At 41.4% G+C, this 21190-nt stretch overlaps 1 protein-coding gene across 1 annotated transcript in view; it reads left to right on the forward strand.

Moving 5' to 3' along the window:
- Positions 1–255: 255 nt before the first annotated feature.
- Positions 256–21190, forward strand: part of PRTG (protogenin) — a 73370-nt gene continuing 52435 nt past the window's right edge. The window contains exons 1-2 of the mRNA XM_058811085.1: positions 256–412; positions 1072–1374. Coding sequence (XP_058667068.1) covers positions 349–412; positions 1072–1374 — 367 coding nt within the window. The 5' untranslated portion in view covers positions 256–348. The remainder of the gene's footprint in view (positions 413–1071; positions 1375–21190) is intronic.

Below are 21190 nucleotides of genomic sequence, written 5' to 3' on the forward strand. Positions count from 1 at the left end.
CCGTCGGGTCCCGGTGCCGCCCGGAGGGGCCGCGTTTGCGGGGCCGTGCTCGGCCCAGATGGCGCCGGAGCCCGCGGCCCCTCGTACGCGCTGCCGGCCGGCCCCGCCGCATTGTCCGCCGCGACCCCCGCCCTGCGGCCCGCCCCGTCCAGCGCCGTCCCTCCCTCCCTCCTCCGGCCGGCCCTGCCCCTCGCCCCTCTTCTCCCCAAAGGCCAATGGAGACGAGATGCAGAGAGTAGGGCCGGGACGGGCGCGCCGGGGCCGCTCCGTCCGTCCCCAGTCTCCTCCCCTCGCCCGCTGACCGGTGTGTGGAGCGGCCGGCGGGGCATGCCAGCCGCGTCCCGCTGAATGGCGCCGCTCCGCCGCCGGCCGCTGCCGCGGGCGCTGCTGCTGCTGTTGCTCCCGCTGCCAGGTGAGTCCGGCCGGCCCGAGCCCCATTGTCCGGCCCCGCTGCGGCCGCCGCACGTGGCTTTATTTATCCGGCATCGGCGGGACCGGCGGGGAGGGAGCGGGAACCGGCGGCGGCTCCGCGCTTTGTTCGCGCCGCGACGGGGCGGGGGGGCGTGAGGGGCGCGGGCGGTGCACGGCCCCTCCGCGCTCTGGTGAGAGGTTTTCGCTAACGATTCCTTGTAAAATCAGCCTTTTTACGACGCGCCCCGCTCCGGCTGCTTTGGCAGGCTTGTAAAATTAGCGAGCGGGCCGGGCGGAGCGGTCGCACCTGTGTGGCCGCCCCGGCGCTGCGCTGCCCGCGGGCCCCGGGCTCACCGAGCCCCCCGCCCGTGCCGTGGCCGTGCCCGGTTCGGTCCCTGTGGAAGGCGCTGGTTCTCCGGCTCCTGGGCTTTTTACAGCCCGGGGGCTCCGCGCCGCATGGAGTCAGTACCAAGTTTGCCCAGAGTTGTCCGAGTTGGGAGCGCTCGGAGCGTGTGTGATAGCGATGGCTTCACCTCGTGCTGTGGGGATGACTCGCAGCTCACAGTGCGCTGGGTAACTTGCATCTCTCTGCTTACATGTCTGTCCTTACAGACAAAAACATTTTTTCCTTTTTTTTTTTTCTTTTTTCTTCTCTCTTAGGAGTGTGGTGCTTTAGTGAACTGTTTTTTGTGAAAGAGCCTCAGGACGTTACTGTGTCAAGGAAGGATCCGGTGGTTTTAGACTGCCAAGCCCGTGGTGAAGCTCCTATAACTATTACATGGATGAAAAATGGAGGCAAAGTGTCTGAAAACGAACGGATCTACACTTTATCCAATGGCTCGTTGTATATCAGTGAGGTAGAAGGAAAAAAGGGAGAACTGTCTGATGAAGGATTTTACCAGTGCTTAGCTCTCAACAAACACGGGGCTATTCTCAGTCAAAAAAGTCACCTCACACTAGCAAGTAAGTCCCAGCTCTTGTTTTTTAACCTGTTCCTGAGTTTGTGGCAGGAATTCTCTGAACAGCACACAACAGCCTATCATTTTGATTGCATACCTGAAAAGTTAAAATGCAAAATTATAGAGTAATTCTAGAGAACCTTTATTTCTTTTTAAATGTATAAAGATTATGGAAAAAACTTATGGTGGTCTCTTTTTCAGTCCCTGATGTGGCAGAAGAGGCACAGGAACCTTTGAGACCTCCTGGGCAGTGGTGCCTTGTGTGGGTGGCTTATGTGTGTCACTAGCCTGGAGCAGGTGGTGATGCAGAGTCATGCTGACCCAGTCCTGGGTCTGGTTTCCCAAGTGCTGTTCTAGCAGCCTTACAAGGGTTATCTACAGATCTGATTAAAAAAAAAAATTCCTTGTTCAGTAGCTTGACTGTTGTGTTGTGCCATCTTGGGGCAGGGTGGAATGATTAATGTAGATGTTTATCTCTGGGAGAGGAAAGAGGGGAAAAGTTTTCTGGGCAGCTGTAAGGCCTTGCTTTTCTGACTTGTGTTCAGCCCAGCAGATGTGGGTGCTGACCCACCTGGTTCCTCTGGAACCTCCCATAAGGGCCTGGTACGTGGGAAGGGAGAGTTGCATTTCTGGAGTGACTCCCTACTGCTGGGTGAATGGTGAAGGAAATAGTTGTGTCTAAGTGCCTTTATGGCTTTAACAGACTGACCCCGGGTGTTTGTTGCCCTCTATTTTCCTATCATCTTTAAACATTGAGCAAGAGATGTGTGTGAGGCACGGAATGCTGTGCCTTTTTCCATGACAGAGCAGAGCTTTGCCACTAGACTACTTCTACAACATGATCTCCCTTTGCTTCCCAAAAGTACATGGGAATGCACTTTTCAAAGAAAAGTAAATTTTGGCAAAGTAAAGAAAACTTTCATTTCAAAGAAAGTATAACACAGAGAGTACACAGTTTATGTAGTCTTCTCATGTTCCCTCTATAATGGGACTTAACTGATGAACTTAATCTAATAGGAAAAGACTTCCTATGACCTCTTCGACCCTGTTCTTAGTAGCAAGTTGAATAAAACTAGTGCTGGTACCTCACTGAAAACCTGACATTTATTGTAAGTTGCAGCTTTTACTGAATTCAAACTGAAACTAATTAATGAAATTGATATATTACATTACATTAAAAAACGTGTGAATGTTAACATTTGTTAGTTTCTTTCTGTGTGCTACTGACCTCATTCTAAATACTGTCCACGAGATGCCCCAGGAAGGTGTGAACAGCCTTGTTCAGTGAGCCAGAGCACTGGGTGGTTCAAAACCATCCTGGAAGCAGGTGGCTCCATGTGAGTGCTGAGTTTTCACATGCTGTAAGAATGTGAAACTCTGGAGTCTCAATTTCAAAAACCTGCCTACATATTACTTTTTATCTTGCTCATGTACAGGACTGAGAGACGAAGTAATTTGTGGATACTTTTGATAAAAATTAAGTGTTTGGTGAAAAATCAGGTATTACAATTTTTAACATTTAACCTCACTAAGTTTCAGTGTGTCAGCATGAATAAAAATTAGACAAGAAAACCCTCCTAAAGAGGATATCAGGGCTACTTTAAATTGGAGACATTGCAGAATGAGCTCCATGCTTAATATCAGAGAACTTCTGGAATAGTACAGAGCACTAGACTGGAATAGCTTGGTAATGCAATTGTAGTATTTGATTTTATTCAGACAATACTGACTTCTGTAAATATTTGTTTCTCACATACATATTATTTCATCAGAAAGATGGTTTAATTATGCTGATTTTCACCAAGAAAGTCTTGTGAACCAACAGAATGTGTGCTGTGGAGTGAGATTCTTGTTTTGCAGCCCTTTTTTTCCTCCCTCCCCTGCTTTGTAAGACTGTGACAAAAGGTTTCTTTTTCTTGTTTGAATACTTGAAAGGCTTTCTATGGCTGTTGGAGAAAACTGGAAGAGATAGCGGATCCATAATGATCACAGTAGGTGTTGTTGACTTAGTGATTAAGTGGTTAACTAGTGGCCAAACATGGAGTTATCCTACCTAGCAGTCTCTTCTCTTTAGTCATGCACCAACCTGACCCGTTTCAGAATGTCATCTTTACTGTAAAGCTGTGAAATTGGGCAATAATTTGTATTGTGATAATTTGGAGCCCATAAAACACGTGCAGAATTAGTTTTCTCTCCTATTTCCACAGTGTTTCTGCTTGCTCTCATGAACTGATTGAGCTTTGCAGACATTTTAAGTGAAATAAATGAAAGTCTTGCGGGGGATTTTGTAGCCTTACAATTTTTCTTTTTAGAAGAAGTTGTCGGGTTGCTGCAAAGGCAAATTATCTTGTGGTCAGGGTACAGAAGGAACTATACATATTAAACAGGTGGAGAATAGGCATTAAATGGGCATTCTTTCTTTGGAGGAAAAAAGCAAATGCTCTCTTCAGTTACTGGTAGCAGCAGGGTGTGAGGATGTTCTTTTACTTTGCCTGGTCAGAGGTTTTGCCAATAAGCTTATCTTTTGCTTCAGAATTGTAATGTTTAGTGTTGCATTTGGAAATCAAAAACTTTAATCTGTCCAAGAGTTTAAGATCTGAACACACAAGGAGATCAGGTCTTGGTTTCTAAAGTTAGAAACTGGAAGCTGAAGGTTGCACTCTTGGCAAGAATTCCATTATTCATGTGCAAATTAAGAATTCACAGGGTTAAAAGGTTAGAAACTGGCCAGGATGAGGTTTACCCTTGTGATAAAGAGCAGATGACCCTCATTCATTGGCCAAAGCTTTCATGTAGCTCCTCTGCAAAGTTAGTGATTGCCATGAATTGTTCTTGAGGAATGCAGAAATTCAAATGTGAGCAGGCCTTTCCTTAAGTGTCACTATGGAGCCTTATCTCCCAAGCACATCAGAGTAGGTCTGCAGGGACAGGGTTCCTCCCCAGAGGCCCCAAGGCTTTGCTTTCCTGTTGTTCATCCATGCACAAAAGAATTTGACTAATTTAGGGCTTTTTTTTTGGTGAGATCCCCCTACTTTTTTAAAAGGAAACTCTGGTGCTGAGGTAGTGCTTAGGTAAAACTAAATATTAGTTTCAGTACATGCTTGTAGTTACTTCCAAAGCTGGCTGATTGGTGTGGGGGCAGAGGAGGAGGCCCTGTCTGCTTCTTTGTGAGGGGAAAATGGTACTGCTTAAGAGCATGACTTACTCAAAATTCGACTTTTGCCACTGCTACTGAGACAGATCTCTTTAAACGAATATAAAGGGAGTGTAGGCTTCAGAGAAAGTCCTTTTGGTATAACTTTGAATCAGTCAAAAGTAAACAAGCTGAGATTTTTGTTTTCCTGCATTTTGAAATTTTGATTTTTCAACCACAGTTAACTAAGGTTCTGTCTCAAAATAAAGCTAGACTTCCAATAAAATATTATTCAGGAGAAATGGAGAAGGTGGATCATGTTCTGAAGCTGGTAACATGGGCATTGTGCAGTGATTGGATAGGTCACTCACTGTTTATGTCCTTTTCACAAAAAGTAGAAATTAAAGTCTTGAGATGGTTGGATGGTATATAAACAGCATTCCTGGATAACCTTTTCTCCTCTTGTAACTTGGCTGAATTGATTTCAATGTTTGTGAATTAGAAGAAGTGTAAGCCTAATCCTTCTTGTACAGGTTTCTGCATTTCACAAGAGTGAGAGGTGATGCAAGCAGGAGGTTTCTGGGAAGATGCTCCTGGAGGGAAGGTGTGTGAGCCCACTGCACTGCAGCTTGAGGAGTGCTGGGCCCTTTGCACACAGCAGCCTGCACTTGGTGGGAAGTTCTTAACTTTGCTTACCTGCTGAGGCAGTGATGTGACATCAGATCCCGCTGTCCTGCCAATAATTTGCCATATTTATGTTTTTATAGCCTAATAGCATCTTTTGCTCTGCTTTTAAATATTTGCACTGAAGAGTGCATCCAGCTGAGCCTCTTGCTGTGCTGTGGCAATCACGTTTCCTTAGCAGTTCCAGCAGTTTGTTCCCACTTTGGCGTTGTGCTGTTCCTTGTGTGGGCACAGCTGCACGTGTAGCTAACTGAACAGGGAACTGCTCTGGGTTAAAATAATAGAATTAAAACAAAAGATGCTGTTTAACCCAGCTGAGTTCCCTGATATGGTTTCTCTTGGAGCCACTCAGTGATTGCAGTGGTGTAACTGAGAGGACTGAAGTGGAGGTGGAAAGGGGTTAGTGGGGACAGGGGAAGGTTAATGAAACTTACACTCATCAAACTGTGGACTTTGTGAAATGTGTAGGCAAAACTTTTGCCCCTCTGCCACTGAATTTTTAAAAATAATCTTCATCTTGCCTTAAAATAACAGGATTAATAGCTGTGGTCTATCAATATAGTTTTTGCTTTCCATGGAATCTGTAATTTCGGGTGTCTTCCAAGTGCATACAGCACTCAAAATTATGTTTAATTATTTTAAATAGCAATGGAGAGAGGTACAAATTGTGAGAAAGAAAGGTGATGTTAGGGGGCAGAAGTGGTTTAGTGGTTTTGGGCTGAGGTGGAAGTGAAATGGCAGATGGCAGATGTAGGCAATAGAATTGTATTGAAAGAGAGCAAAGTCTTAGTGCTGCAGAACTGGTGTGGTTACAGACAGCTCAGGGAACCTGGTGATCTGGGTTTTGGCAAGTGCTGCCCTACTGCTCTTGCTTTGATTAGTTGATTGACTATCCTGAGAGGAAAATATGTTTCTAATCTGAGAGTGCACATGGCCGATTATTAGTGCATTTAAATTCCAGTGTTTTTAGGCAGGAGGATGAGGTTCCAATGTCTTAGCCAGCAATGTCAATTGATAACAATTAAGAACAGTAAGATTTTTTGTTCTTTAACTGAGATATCCTGAAGAAATAAGAAAACTGGGAAGTACTATCATGTTAACCCTTTTTATTGGAGTATTTTCCTCTGCAACTCCCCAGGTGTCTTTTGACCTGAGGTCCTGCAGCACCTTGGCAGAAGACAATTATCAGCATCCTTTTAAGACATAACCATTAGTTACTTTTTGTTGTTGGTACCAGGGCATTCCCTCCTTTTTCAGCAATGATTGCCTCCACTTGTAAGAGCTCTTCCACAGGATGAGGAATGGGCTTTTATATTGTTACCAAGATAAAAAAATTGTATAAAACTTTGCTTAGTGCACATGAACAGTGTTTGTTTCCACTACCATTTCACTTGAGAGGTGAGCTTTTTATGGGTTTCCTTAACACCTCAATTTCAAATTTGTGTCAAGCCTAATGCCAGACTGAGGCCTTCTATGCCCTTGCTTTTATTCCTAGCTAGTCAGACCAAAGGTTAGGGTTTATTTACTAGTTTTTATCAGAGTAACTTTACAACGCATAAACTTTTTACTAGCTTCTTTTTTAAAAGAATGCTCAGTCTTTTTGGCAGTGCACTCTGTAGCTAATAAAACCTTCACCTAGATGAGAAAGGTTGAAGGAAAGCACGGTGCTGTGCTGGATGTTGTTCAGAGCTGTGGCCCAAAGCACTCACTCCTCACCTGGTGTGAGTTTGTGTGTGCTGCGTGCACAAACCTGGGGAGATTCCTTTCCTGCTTGCAAAGCAATGCACGGCAGCAAAAGATGCTGTTCTGTTCCTGCAGTGCGCTGCTCCCCCCCCACTGCTCCATTTCTTCCCCCTCCCTTTTTCTCTGCATTTCTTGGTGTAGGAATTGTTGAAAGGGCATTCAGTAAGGCCCCCTTTTGTCAGCCAGCTCTGATTATCCTAAAGAAAGGGATCTCACTCTGAGCAGTTGTTTGCCTAGAGACTTGTTGTCACGTCTTCACAATTTAACAGCTGTGGCTATTGATGGTGTGCAGAACAATTTAAGACAATGACAAAAGAGAATCTTGGAGGAAGAATTTAAAAGTTACTAAGCGTTTTCCTACAGAAATATGGTCATGCCCATTGTTTGACAAACTTGTGCTTAGTATTTGTTTGTTTTTCTCAGCATTTTGTATTTTTTCCACATTTTATCTCCAAAATTGTGAACATAATCTTTATTTAGTTTTGCATTTTTTTTTGTTTTTTTTTCATCAATAGGCCCAGCTGTTAAATTGGGATTGATTACTTCCAGTCTTTATAACTGGTAATCACCACCTAAGTGAAAAAGTAATCAACAATGTCAAAACTCCACATTTTGTTGAGTAAGTGTGGGTTGTATGGTCAACATTAGTTACTAAGGTCAACCTTTAGGTAGCTTTTAAGCAGCAGCATTTTAAGCAGTGTCTACATTTTAAAGTTGATTGTCTCAGCAATTGAGTTAGAGGTAGAAAAGAAATCGCTCTAGATCATTTGTGTTAGGAGTTAGAAATCCATCTGGCAGCCTTCCAAAACCTGCATCTGTAGGGGAAACAATTTTTGGTTGTATGGATTAAATGGTTACTTTTTAAAGACATAAACAGCAGAATTAGGGAAGAAATGTCTGTGAAATCACCTGAGTATGGACAGTTTGCTTTTGTCTTAGTGTATGGAATTATTGCAAACTCCTCTGTTTTTTCTGTATGTAAAAACTTTGGAGGGAAATGGCCTTCCTAATTTATTAGGGGAAAATATAAATTGTCATTACTAGACAGATTTTTTTTTTCTGCTGCTTTTACTTTGTTTCATAACTCAATGATAATTCTATTGGTTTTGTTGTTTTTTTGACAAAATCAAATTTGGTCTTACGTGAATGGAAGGTTTTTTTTTTTTTGTTTTTAACAACATAAACACCATCAAAGACAAAATAAACTAAGTTGCATCTCGATAATGCAGTTAACATCTCAAGGCCCTGTTCAAAGTGCTTGTTTCTCAAGTGCTCATCTCTTGTAGTTCTCGTAAAGATTTCTGACATATCAGAGCATCTGCAACATAGGGAAATAGAGTCTTGGTATCATTTTCCAAGAGGCAGACAGGTCTGATCCTGAAGTTAGATTCTTATTATCAAAACCCAACAATGACAGAATGTGTAATCTTTGTATTTTATGGGGTAAAAATTTCAGAGTTCCTGAGTCTTTCTGTGCCAGTATTGCACTAAACAACTTCTAAAACTCCCAGGGTGGTCAAGGTCTCTTCTGATTTTGACTGATGAGAAAACTGTAAATTATTTGGTAGCTAAGCTTGAGCAAGTTTGGTTCTAGCCTGAGCATTGTAGCAATAGCATTCAGTAAGCAGCTGCTTGTTTACTTGATGTCAGAGCAGTAGAATGCAATGTGAGAAATGAAATATTGAAAATGAACTTGTTGGAAAAGACATAGGAATACTGACAGCAAGCTTTATAATCCAAAGCTTTTATCAGGATTTAAACATTTGAGGAGAAGATAGTAGCATGGGCAATAAGACTTATGTGTGAGACTTTTGGAATTGCAGCTTTAGGTGGAGCAAATGGAGTGTTTTAGAAAGAGGATAAGTTTGTCTTAGCTGCAAGCTGCTCTGAATGGTGGATTGATGACAAAACAGCAAAACTTCCCTTGTCCTAGTCCTCTAGCCTCAGAACATGCTAAAATTCTGATTTAGATTTTAATAATAGCAATAATTTACCTTGGCTTAGAAGTGTGTTAGAAATATGCTCTTTAGCTCTGAGGTGCAGTACTTGAATTTTGAAATGATTTGCTGATGAGAGAGAGTTTTAAAAGAAATAATTACTGAATGACCAGGCATAAGAGGTACTTTATTACAAGTGGCAATAAGAGGTAAGTTATTACAAGCATTAAACATGTCATCAGGTGTTCTTTTAATACAGAGCTGGGGGAAAAGTTCAAGTCTTTACAGCTTGTGGTGTGCATCTTGTAAATAGTGATGAATGAATATTGGAAACTGGAGAGAATTCTGTGAACAGAAGCATCTTTATATTTTTGTATTTGATTTTTAGTGTCTTCAGGTAATAATCCTGATCACATTGATTGATTACATTATTTGTCCTCATTCCCGTAAACCAGAATTTCTTGTAAAACCTTCATCATTCCTGGGGTTTTCTTGGCTCTACTTTGAGCCATTTCAGGGTAAAGTCCAAACAAGTTAAAAGAAGCTTAGAAAACCAGGTTACATCTGAGCCTTTGCAGCATGTGAGTGAAGCAGCAATGCTGTCTTCTCCCTCTAAAATCATAACAGTTGCAGTATGTCCACATCACCATACTTTACAGAGTGGATTTGTTGGCTCTTTTAAGCTGTATCAAGACAGTTTCTCAGTCTTGAAAGTGTTTTGAAATGGGGAGGAAAACATATCAAATAGCAAAGCTTTTCAGATCAGATTTTACCACTGAAAATTTTCTCATAATTTGTGTTCTCTCCCATGTTCCCACTCTTTTTTCTTTCTCATGTCACGTGCAGGCTGATTTTTCTGCATTTAGTTAGTTTTTATTTTTTCCTTTTCTCTTACGGATTGTCATGTATGTGCTACATCATTGCTTTGGATCTGCAAAACTGCTTCTGCTGACTCTCCTTCCTTATCCCTGCCTGATGCCTGGAAGGAGGTGCTGTTTTCCAGTGGAGCTTATTTTCACAGCTGTGCCAGAGGAGGGAAGTGTCATAAGATACTTTGAGGTCAGTTTTGACCCCAAATTTAGATGAGGTAAAAATGATTCTGCAGAAGTATAATATCTTGTCTCAGGTGGTCTGCCTGTCACTTAAAATCAGACAATAATTTTGATTAAGAAAAAGCTGTTTCAATAGCCCTTGCAATAATGTACAGTAAAGCCAGGTCAGTGTTACACAGTATTGTTTTTTGCTTTACAACTTGTTACAACTAGAAGTTTTCAAATAACCCGTTATCTTTTCAAAGAAACTTTCAAATTCAAGTCTTTGAACATGCAGAAGAATTTTAAATGCTTACTCCTGCTTGTACAATCTTGAACATATTAATAAATTGCTTAGCTGACTTATCAGCAAATTAACTAGGGTAAATTATTAAATTACCATTTCACCATCCACATCAAGTTCTCTAGTAAACCTCTAATAACTGTACCATGTGCCTCAGGCAGAGCTGTGCATTATGTATGTTCTTTGTAATGAGAATTCGTTGACTTTATGAAGCCATTGACAGCCATTTATCATTTTGTTCATTAAACTTGTCTGTGACATCCGGTAAATTGATGTTAACTGGAAATATTCTCTGGCAGTTCTGGCACGACTCTGTCATGTTGCCTGAGGAGAAACTTTGTACCTAGCATGTCCCAAATTACAAGGGTGAAACTTCCTTCCCCCTCCTCCTCTCCTAAGCCTAAGTGAGCATATGACCAGCTCTTTTTTCCCCTCTTGCTTTTAATGCTTATTTATGCAAACACCCCTGCAGCCCACAGTTTGTAAGCAGATTTATCATTGATCTTCAATAGAGGTTGAAAGCGGATCCTGCTTTTATTAGTTCAGCCAGTCTGGGCCAGGAAGGCAGCTCAGTTTTATCCCACAGCATACAAGAAATTAACTGGAATTCTTGGTAGCATTGGTGGGAGTTTTGTGACATTACCAGCACGTGGCAGTTAGTACTTGTTTTTAATGGTCATAATCTTTACTCAGTGGTGCTTACTGCTGACTAAATGCATTGCTGAAAGCTTTCTAGTAGTGCTTTGTGTTTTTTGAAATTGGTTTTTTGAAATTCCTTTGTTTGGGATGATGAACAATATTTCTTTTTTTCTTTTTTTTTTTGCTCTTGAGCACCCAGTGTGGAAAAAAATGCACACTTTTAGTACCTGCCAGTGTTTGATTCCTGTGGGATAGCTATCTCTGGTAGTGCAGAGGTAGTTAACAGGATATCTGCTCCCCTTCTAGTGCTCCTGTTGTGCTACCTGAATCCAGCTGTATCAGGGATCGTTCAAACAGAGATGAGTGGGCTAATAAATTGTGCCATAACTGACCAAAACATTTATTAAAGAGTCTAAGATACCATCAAAAAATTGAATATCCAAAAAGTCCATTACATAAAATTTTTGCCTTTTGAGCAAAAGAAGTAGAGCAGTTGGCTCTTGAAAATATATTGTGTCTCACTACATAATAGTTCACTGGATTAAATGAATTTATTGATTTCTGCTTCTTTACTGACACACATTTATGAGCAGTTTCTTTGGCACCATGGCCACATGTCAAAGGTCATAACTTTCCTTCTCCGTGGAAGAATAAAAGCTTTCAGATGGTGAATCCCTGAAATCTAAACAGGGCTTTATCCTCCCTTCCCCCCTCAATATAATTACTGGTTTAGCTTGGATTTATTTAAGATAAATGCACCATAATAATAAACAAACCTGTACATACTGAAGGAACACCTCTATTATCTATCATAAAATAGCTGCAGGAAACTCTATACATCAAAGGCAACATATCTAATCTGCAACTAGGTATCTTTATGGAGCACATGGTAGTAGATTAGACTCCTTTATGGTCAGAGATTTTGTTGAAAATGATGACTTTTTAGAACAGAATAAATATTTCTCATGAAGAATTTTATTAGCTATGGTTTAGAAACAGTATTTCTTTCCTTTTAGAGTTGTGTATACTTTGTGCACCAGAAGGGATCCTGGAAGTAGATCCTGCTGAGAAAATGAGCAGGTTCAAAATCTGTGCTTTGTGTTTAGGTGAATGTTTATAATGTTGACATTTTCTTTAATGACCTTCATCAGTAGTGAGGGTTGTGGGGTTTTTGGTGTGCACTAGATATGAAAGTCCACTCATGATGTAAACTTGAAGTTATTGAAGAAAAGAAACTGCAGTGAAACATGAAGTGAAGTTTAATCACTCCACTAGTTTGTTAGAGGTGAGGAGGCAGGAGTGGTGGGTGGGATTTTGGGTCTATCTGGGAAGAACTTGTCTTCTCTTTTTGGCAGCTACTGACTGATAGATGAGCTCTGACCATCTCAAGAAATAGCAATGTGAAGGTAACCTCACCAAGGTGTTGATTTAAAATAATTGAAATATTTGTGCTAGGTAAGGTGATATAGGTTTGAATTGTTAGCATGGTCTGGCTGTGGTCCTCTTAGCAAGGATGTTTTCTGAAGGAACAGCAGAGCCTGGAGTTCTATCGATGGGAAAAGTACCCCATGGTTTTCTAAGAAGGCATAAAAAGTCACCCCACTGCCTGCCCTCAGAAAGAATCGTTTGCCAAACTTTATTTTTGCATAGTAGAGATGAAACCTATTGATGCTTTTAATCATGTTTCTTAAAAAAAAAGAAAAATCAGTAGTAGACTTTTCTTCTGCTCTAATGTGTGTGTGTACAAATGGTGATCTTGTTCTAAGTGGGCTATTGGCACTCTGATCTTAAATTTACCAAATATTTATATTGTAGAACTGCAGTTGTTAATTTTCTGACGTAATAATTTTTTCAGTAGAAATTTGTCGTGTCAGTATTAATCTCTGGTTTTTAATTTTTCTAATACAGTATATTTCATCAGGACTGTTTATCTTGTTCCCTAGAGCAAATAGAAGATGAAACTCTTTTCTCTGTATTTTTTTTTTTCACTAGGACAGCATGGAAATGTCTACTTAGGGAACAGAGACATGGAACTTATTGGGGTCTTTGTGTCTGGAAGTAGCTTTTGGTGTTGCTATGACTAGAATTGCTTGTCCTGACCGTTCTGAGGAAAAATCTCAAACTTTTTTTTTTATTTTGGCATATGTTCACACATCTTTACTCAGCCTGACTAGCTCAGGACAGGAGGTGATGTTTGTGCTGAGCCTGTTGCTCGTGAACACCGAGCTGGGCTTTTCCTCTAAGTAGTCCTGGACAGATGTGGACCTGCTTTTTTCCCTGTTCTGCATTAATGAGGAGCTAAGTGTGATCTAACACTGCCTGGAGAAACCAGCTGGCATGGAGAGCTGGAAACAATGCTCTAATTACCTGGAGAGGAAGTTTGGGAGGGGAAGGGGGTGAGGTGGAGGTGTGAGTGCTCTCATGTGTCTGGAGGTCAGGCAGGGGATTGGTGGGAAGAGGGAGTGCTGAGGAGAATCTGGTGGAGTGAGGGGACCTGGGCTTGGCTCCTTTGCAGGTTGCCACGGGTACAAGCTCAGAGTGGAAGAGGGATCTGGCAAAGACAGACACAGGAGTGTGTGCCCATCAGAGCAGCTGATCTTTCAGGACATCGAATGTGGCCCCAGGAGGCCTGGACTTCCCTTGGGAGCCTCAGAAGGACAAAGAATAATCTCCCAGTGATGCCTTGTGATGCCTGAGGCATCACTGCTCTGGGGATCTTTAGAGTATTAGAAATGCATTTCTGCTCCAGCCAGAAGCTTCTGCAATATGTGACACACACAAGTCCACTTGTCCCAGCTTTCCATGGGAAGTTTTTGATTGCATATTTCTTATGGCCTCAATATTTGATACCAGGTTCTGAGGTCTGGTCAGCTGGACCTGGAACAAGTTGGGGGAGCTGTCCATGACTGCCACACATGGAGTGCTGTGAAGGATCAGTGTTGTGTCTTGGATGTTTAAATTTAGTGAATATTTCAATCCCACATCCAAATGTTTGTCCATAGCCAACAGTAAAATTCGAATAATAATAGAGCATAATCTCAAGGTGTTGTGAAAGTGGATGCAGTAACATTTGTGAAGAACCATAGTGCAGAGCCCTGCAGGGAAGGCCAGAAGGAAGCTGGTAACTCTGGTGAGGGCAGTGTTTAACACAGTGTAATAAACAAGGAATGAGGCCACACACTGAACAGAGAGGAGAAAACAAAATATTGAATAGATGCTCAGTATGTGAGCACCATTCATTTGGTGCTGTGAATAGTGGGGAAGTGTGATTGTGCACTTGTATTGTTTCCTAAAGCACGTATACAAACAGAGCAAATCAGTTACATAAACAGAGTATTTTCTTCAGTTTCCCAACTTCTGAGCATTTGGGAAATTTTCATCATGTGTGTATACACACATGTAAGAGATATATTGAATGTGTGAGTTGAGGGATTAGCTTAATTTATCTAATGATGTATGTAATTTTAAAAAAAGAAATAAATATGCTTGAAAGCATTGGAGCTTTATATGGGCAGGATGTAGTGAAAAAAGGTTTGTAACAGAGTGTCTTGTGACAACTTTTTAAACAAGTAAGTTTGTCAGAACTTTCTGATCCATCCAAAACATGGGCTGGTATCTGACAATGTATTCAGCAATAACTTTAACCTGATAATATTAGTCCTCAGGTAATATTTTTATATGTATACATATGTATGCTCATCTATGCACTCTCTGGTGTTTGTCAGTACAAAATTTACTTTTTGTCTTTTGACTGAGATGAAATCAGGTATATTGCTGGTGCAGAGGAGAGGAGCTTTTATGAGGTGCCAGGCAGGACTGTGGGTTCCAATGCTGTGGAGGAGTTGGCCTCTGTGGGTTTCACCTCCTCTTTCATCTGCTCTGTCTCTTCTCTCAAATATTTACTCCCCCACATAGCCTAGATCACCACCCACTTGCTAGGCTACAGATCCTATGTTGAGCCATAGGGCAGTTTTTTGGAAATACAGCCCTGCAGTCATAACTAGAGTAAAGCTCTAATACTTATTTGGGTTTTTTTTCCTTATTTTGTTGCTTCTCCTGATACATTTATGTAAAGAATCTTCGAGGCAGCAGAATATTCCAGACCTCTTGCCTTTGATGTGACTTGTACATCTAGATCCTCTTTGGGTGCTGGGATCTTGTTGTTTCTCTGAGGATGTTTTTTACAGGTCTGTTCAGAAGCTGGAGTTATGGGGAAGTTTAAAGCATTATTTTTATTTATTTTAATTGTTCCTTTCCTCACTCTTTAGTTGCTGCTGTGTTCACCATTGTCTTCTGTTTATCTAAATAATGGTTGCCTGGCCTTTCACAAACTTGTGATGGGGAAAGATGGTGACCACCTGAAACAATAATATCTGTGGCAGAATAGCCTGAGAACTTTAAATAACCAAAGGGGACCGTTTCCAAGGCAGCTAAATGACCTTTGGATCCCAGGAGTAGACTATTCATAGAGGCAAAGCCTTTGTCCTGCTTTGACCAGTGGTCAGTGAACTCTGGCAGGCCCCTCGGCTCACCATCTTGGCCCTAGCCTAGCAGCTGGTGATTGATTCATTTAACTGTCCAGATTCACATTCTTCTGTCAAGGACTTGTCAAGGAAGAAAAAGGTTCTATGGAGGGCTATTCATTTTACTAAAAGGAGGGGGATGCATTATATGATTGAGGGGATTACTTTTGGGTCAGAAGAGTTCCTGCATTGCTCTGTTTTAATTCAGCCTTCAATCTAAGAGAGATTTAGTTTATCAGTGCAGTGTGGAGCTCGTGTAGAGGGACAGATAATTTCAATTCCATCAGTGCAATATGGTTGTTTTGTTTTGTTTGTTTGTTGTTGTTTCCCTCCATCCTTTTTGTGATTTGTCCACACCACTGCGTTTCTACCAAAAGAATCCATAGATTTTTGTGATTGGTTGATAGGACAGAGTTAAGAATATTAATTACTAATAATCTCACTCTTAGATTTAATGTATGTGTTATATGAGTATTAATGTTCCTAACTGTCCCTCATATATGGTTTTGAGCAATCCAGAAAAGTGTCAAGTAAGTAAAAGGTCAGTGTGTTACCTCTGTTTTGGATGAAGAGAAAAATGAGAACAAAATAAATTCAACAGGATCAAATTAATAAATTACTTTCCTCAAGACAACACAGATGATGGTAAAGCTGAGGGTAGAACCTTGTATTTTCTATCTAGTATTTCTGTTTTCACCTGAAATAATAATTTGTTGTAAAAACTCAGCATTTTCTAAATTTTCAGGAGAGCTGTTTCCCTCTGCTGGTGTAGAATGCCTTTTTTTGTAAAACTAGGAAGGTGTTTCCATGCATTATGAGACATGAATTGTGTTTTCAGTCCTACAACTAATGCATCCAAAAAACCAACTTTGAGTTGTGCTAGGGAGGTGTGTTTCAGCTTCAGTGTGTTGCCAGCTCCTCTTTCCATGTCCCCTCCAGCTGGGCATCCTTAGCATTAGGATTTCCTTGCTGCTCCTCTTCATGAAGTACTGAGCAAAGCACATTGTTGCTTGGCTCCTTCCACTGGAAATAACAGGCATTAGAGAGCAGATCCTGCCAGTTAACCTCCTGCCTCCCTTTGAATGAGCACCATGAGCTGCAGCAGATGAAATACGACCTTCAAGTTTCTTTTCCCCACTCTCATAAGCTATGTATTGTTTTGATTTGGCTTATTGAATGTATTATGAGGGATTTCTGATTGGCTCCAGGCCAAGGTATTTTACTTCTGCTGATGGAAGTACAAGTGCATAATTTAGAAGAAAATATAGTGAAGCTTGATCTGTTGTTTCCTTTTCTCTCCCTCTTTTTTGGGGGAAAAGGAAGAATTTTGTATTTGTCAAGATAAATGAACAGCTTAACTACCTTAAAAGCACAGGAGAAGGTGGAAGTCTGAGATAATCTAACCTAATTTCTCTGTTATACACCTCTACATATGTGCCAGAAATCTGGGATGAGTAAAACACCTGTTGAATAGGCAGCCTTTTTTCATGGAGGCCTAGTGCTATTCCTCTCCTGCCCGCAGCTGCGTTTCCCAGGGAGCAGCCCCTTGCGTGGGACTGCTTGTTCCAGACTGGAGTAGGATGTCTGAGATGGGGATACCAGCTTTCTCTGGGCTCCTGGTAACACTTAGTGCTGCCCTGGCGGCTTTGATTCACAGCCTTGAGTTGGAGACAAACAATGAGCTTTTAAAAATCATGGAAAGGAAAAATGGGTCGTCATTGTGTATTGGAAAATATAAGTAATCTAATAACTAGTTGTATCACCTACCTAGTAGAACATGGCGGTTTGGTTGTGCTATGACTGGGCAAACTGGAAATCCAAGAGTCCAACAATTGTGTGCCACCCAAGCAGTCAATAGCCATAGCAAGGTGACTTCCTCTAAAGACTTCGAAGGCAAAATAATTTTTTTCTGGAAGCTGCACTTCTGGTTTGTTCCATGTGAAAATTGCAAGAGTTGGAAACACTTCCCCCTCCCGTACCTCTAGAATTTTTCAGGTAAACATCTAATCTGAAGATTTAACTAACTTCAATAAATAGGTAGTACTGACAGTAGTGTCTTTTGTTGCCTTTTTTTTTTTGTGTGTGTGACCTTTGTTTCTGATTTTCTCCCTGCTGCTCTCAAAGTTTAAGATATTCAGCTTTTAACTGTTAGTTACTAGTCTCTGCTGAAAGACTGTTCCTGGGTGAGATCTCTGGGCTGTGTAATGCAGTAGTGGGCATTTGGTGGCAGGGAAATGAGCTGCAGGCATTTGGCCCTTGAGAGTGGAGGCATTTCTTCTTTCCTTTCCCCGTGGGAATGAGGAATTGTTGACATTTGGAGAGGGGGCTGAAGGGCTTGAATTCCCAACACCCCTGCTCAGCATTTTGCGTTGAAATGGTCTTTCATCCTGGGATGCTGATTCTGAAACACTGCAAGCAAAAAATGGAGAGTGCTCCTATCTCTCAGGAATAGCATTTCTGACAGTCTGGAGACTTAACAGCACCACCAGATCAACTTACACTCATTCATATGGGGATGGTGTCAGTTTGCCACTGTATGAAATGGAGCCCCTTCCTCTGCCTTCCCCAGATGTGAGCGAAGGCGCAGGGTGGGTGGCGCAGCCCAGGAATGTGTGGGGCCCCACTCCTGGCCTGGGATGTGCTCTCTGGTGCTTCCTCTGATTGATGAGCTAGGCAGGCTGAGGTGAAGAGTGGCTTTTGCCTTCTGCTTAGGGTCTAGTTTTATTTTAGCCAGGAATAGCATTCATTTATTTATAGAGATACAAAACAAATCAATAGAGGTCTTACCCTTCTGCTGGCGTCTGCAGTGAAATTCATTGGTCAGAATGGGGCAGATTTATGCTTCCAGTGCTGCAGACTTTTGGTGCAAAGTGCTGAAATTATCTTTTCTGTGTTGCACTGAGTGATTATTAAATTTTAGTTTGAGGAACTTTAGAATCATAGCAGTCAATCTTTAAATATTTCATGTTCTATTCTGATTTGTGTGAGTTTATTTTGGTTTTGTTGGTTTTGTTTGGTTTTGTGGAGGTTTTTTTGGTTTTTCTTTTTGGATGTCAGATTAGGTTAGTTGTGAAGGGACATGTCTTTTGTTGCAAAATCCTGCTTGTGTTCTGATCCTTGTCTTCATGTTGTAAAGTGCAAAACTGTGCTGGATGTTCCCCATGCAACAGTTGGGCTATTAAGCAGAACTAATTCTTCACAGAATGGCAGCAACTCCAAAGAAAGGCATCTGTGGGATTAAGCATAGATACTAGAAGGCAATCACTGGGCAAACTGCTGAAGGAAATCAGTCCTTGCAAGGGAGAAAGTGGTGTGTTCTTTCTCCTGAATGCATGCAGCCACACAAGTAGAACAGCTTTGAAGCTGGTTAATGTGGCTTACTGTGTGCCTTTTCTCTCCTATTTCCTATGCTTCTTGTCTGCAGAAGAGCAGAAGGGAATTCCTTGATAAGTGCATTAGCATTTATTGTGCCTTCTGGGGCCACACACTGTTGCCTGGATGATAGATAGACTGAGAAGGGAAAACCCCAGCTGGGATGCCTTCAGAAGTGAAAAGATCAAATCTCTCATGCTTGTTTACATGGTTTGGTAAGGAATGTCAGTCACACCATCAATAAACTGTTTAATATATAGAGCCACATTTTTCAAAGCCTCAAGCTTTTAATTCCTTTAAAACAGTGCAATGATAACTCCTGAGGTGATATGTTTGTCTGCTTTTGTTGGGAGGGGTAGTAGTGGTACATTTTTTGCTTCCTATTAAGTGATTCAGGTGTAGTAAGGCAATGTGTGTACTCATGTGAACACTTGCATGTAGCTGCAAGAATGGTGGCATTTTTGCAATATTGGCAGATGCTTCTAACAAGCTAAAATAGCAAGACCTGGGTGTGTTACCCTGCACTTTCTTCCCTCACAGGCTGAGAATTCTGATGCATGCCCTTGCATTGCAATATTGGATTCTCATCTCAGTGTGGCTCTTAGATCAGCTGATGGGCAGGAGAGCAAACTGTAAAATAAGGGATTCACTGGCTGGTACTGTGTCAGTGAGGAGCCTCCTGTTATTTCCTCTGGCACATTGCTGCTGCCCAGGATCCCATTTATTGGCACAATTATGTTAATATGGCATGGATAACAAGCTCTGTGGCTGTTCTAGTGGTTTGAAGAAGTGAGGGGTGAACAATTCTAATAGTCACCTTGTCAAATTGTGCCTTTCTGTTCCAACATGTGTGTTTCTGCATTGAAGAGACCTTTTTGATGAGTGATTATCCACTTCTGAGGAGCCAGTTTTCTTCAACTGTTTTGAGGTTTTTTTCCATAACATACAGAGTGGACATGCTAATTATGAACTCTTTCTGTTGCTAAGGTTAACACTTTCCAAAATTTAGTGCTGCCTGTTTAGCAAGAGAAAAGAGTATCTTTCTTAAAGTACAATATATCCTGAATAGAAATTATTGTGTTTATCCTTGAAAAAATTGATCAGTATCAGAGAGATTCCTGATGTATTGTGATGCTGTTGAGGTATTTGTTCTTAACTTTTCAGTTTGTTCTTAACTTTTCACGTTCCTGTGAACTGTCTTCAAAATGCATCCTTGAGATCTCTTCTCTTGAGTTTCTGCACTGGAGTTGATCAGAAACTTGCTCACAAAAGTTCTGTTCTGTGTGTGGATATCATGAAACCAGGATAGTGGAGAAGACAATATATTTTCCTACTTTCTGAGGATACTGTAAGGATGAAGGAATAAGGATATAGTGGAGCAAAGAAAGGATAAATGAGTACATTTCCCTAAAAACTGGCCCAGAATGGCCTAATCGACTTCCAGGATTTCAAGAACAGAAAATACTTCATATGAAACTTCAGACTGGTCCTAGCTTTGAGAAGCTGCTGGTGAAAACTGCCTGTGTGTGGCCATAAGCACTTTTATAGAATCTAGTCCCAGCCCAAATGATGGAGAGCTGAATGATCTTCAGTGGACAAATTCAGACTTGGTTGTTCCTGTACAGGGATTTTTAAAATGATCATTTGTCAGCCACTGAATTAGGAGCTTTAAAGAAAGGAGCAGGGGGACCTGAAAGTGTTAGAGGAAACAAATGAGATTGCAGCTGACATCTCCAAGGGAACTTTTGTTCGAGGGTGCTCAGGCTGTTGACCTCTTTGCTTCTCCATTTCATTGCCTTTAGATTATAGCATTCTTCAGTACCAGAAGAGTAGTGGGTAGTTTGTGAATGGGCAGTTTTAAAATTTTTGGTTTTTTAACCAGAGACACTGGACATTGCTGTATAGAGACTTTAACGCACAAAGAAACAGTTTTGCTTTGTATTTTATAAGTATGGGTTTTGTGTATGGGGCTAATGATTTCTTTTTTCCCTTGTCAGAGATTGGAGAGTAATTCCTGGTGATCTGCATCTCAGTTTGGAATTCATTGACTCTAAACACTGCACTTAGATATATCTGTGCAAGTTGGCAAGAATATGAGAGAGGAATGGAAAAATGAGAACATACCTTTGTTTATTACCTTTTCCATTGCTTTCTTTGTTGCATTTCTCTCTCATTGTTTAGTTTAGTGAGGAAGTAAGTATGTGGTAGGCTTGGAGTGATTGTTTTTACAAGAAAGTGACCATAAGTTTTAGCAGAGCAGTTTCCCAAATTGTCTGGCACTATGTTGGAGGCAAACTGCAATAAGTTGTGCAAAGGAGTTCAGGCTTCAGCTGAGCAGTCAGAGCCTTGGAGAAGATTTGTCCAGAGCTGAAGTAATGAATGGAGAAAAGCAGAAAGGGCAGATGGCCTAAATCCTCACTCATCACCTCATCCTGGGATCTTCTTGGTATTTAT

The sequence above is a fragment of the Ammospiza caudacuta genome, chromosome 10 (genome assembly GCF_027887145.1).
Source record: "Ammospiza caudacuta isolate bAmmCau1 chromosome 10, bAmmCau1.pri, whole genome shotgun sequence".
NCBI lineage: Eukaryota > Metazoa > Chordata > Aves > Passeriformes > Passerellidae > Ammospiza > Ammospiza caudacuta.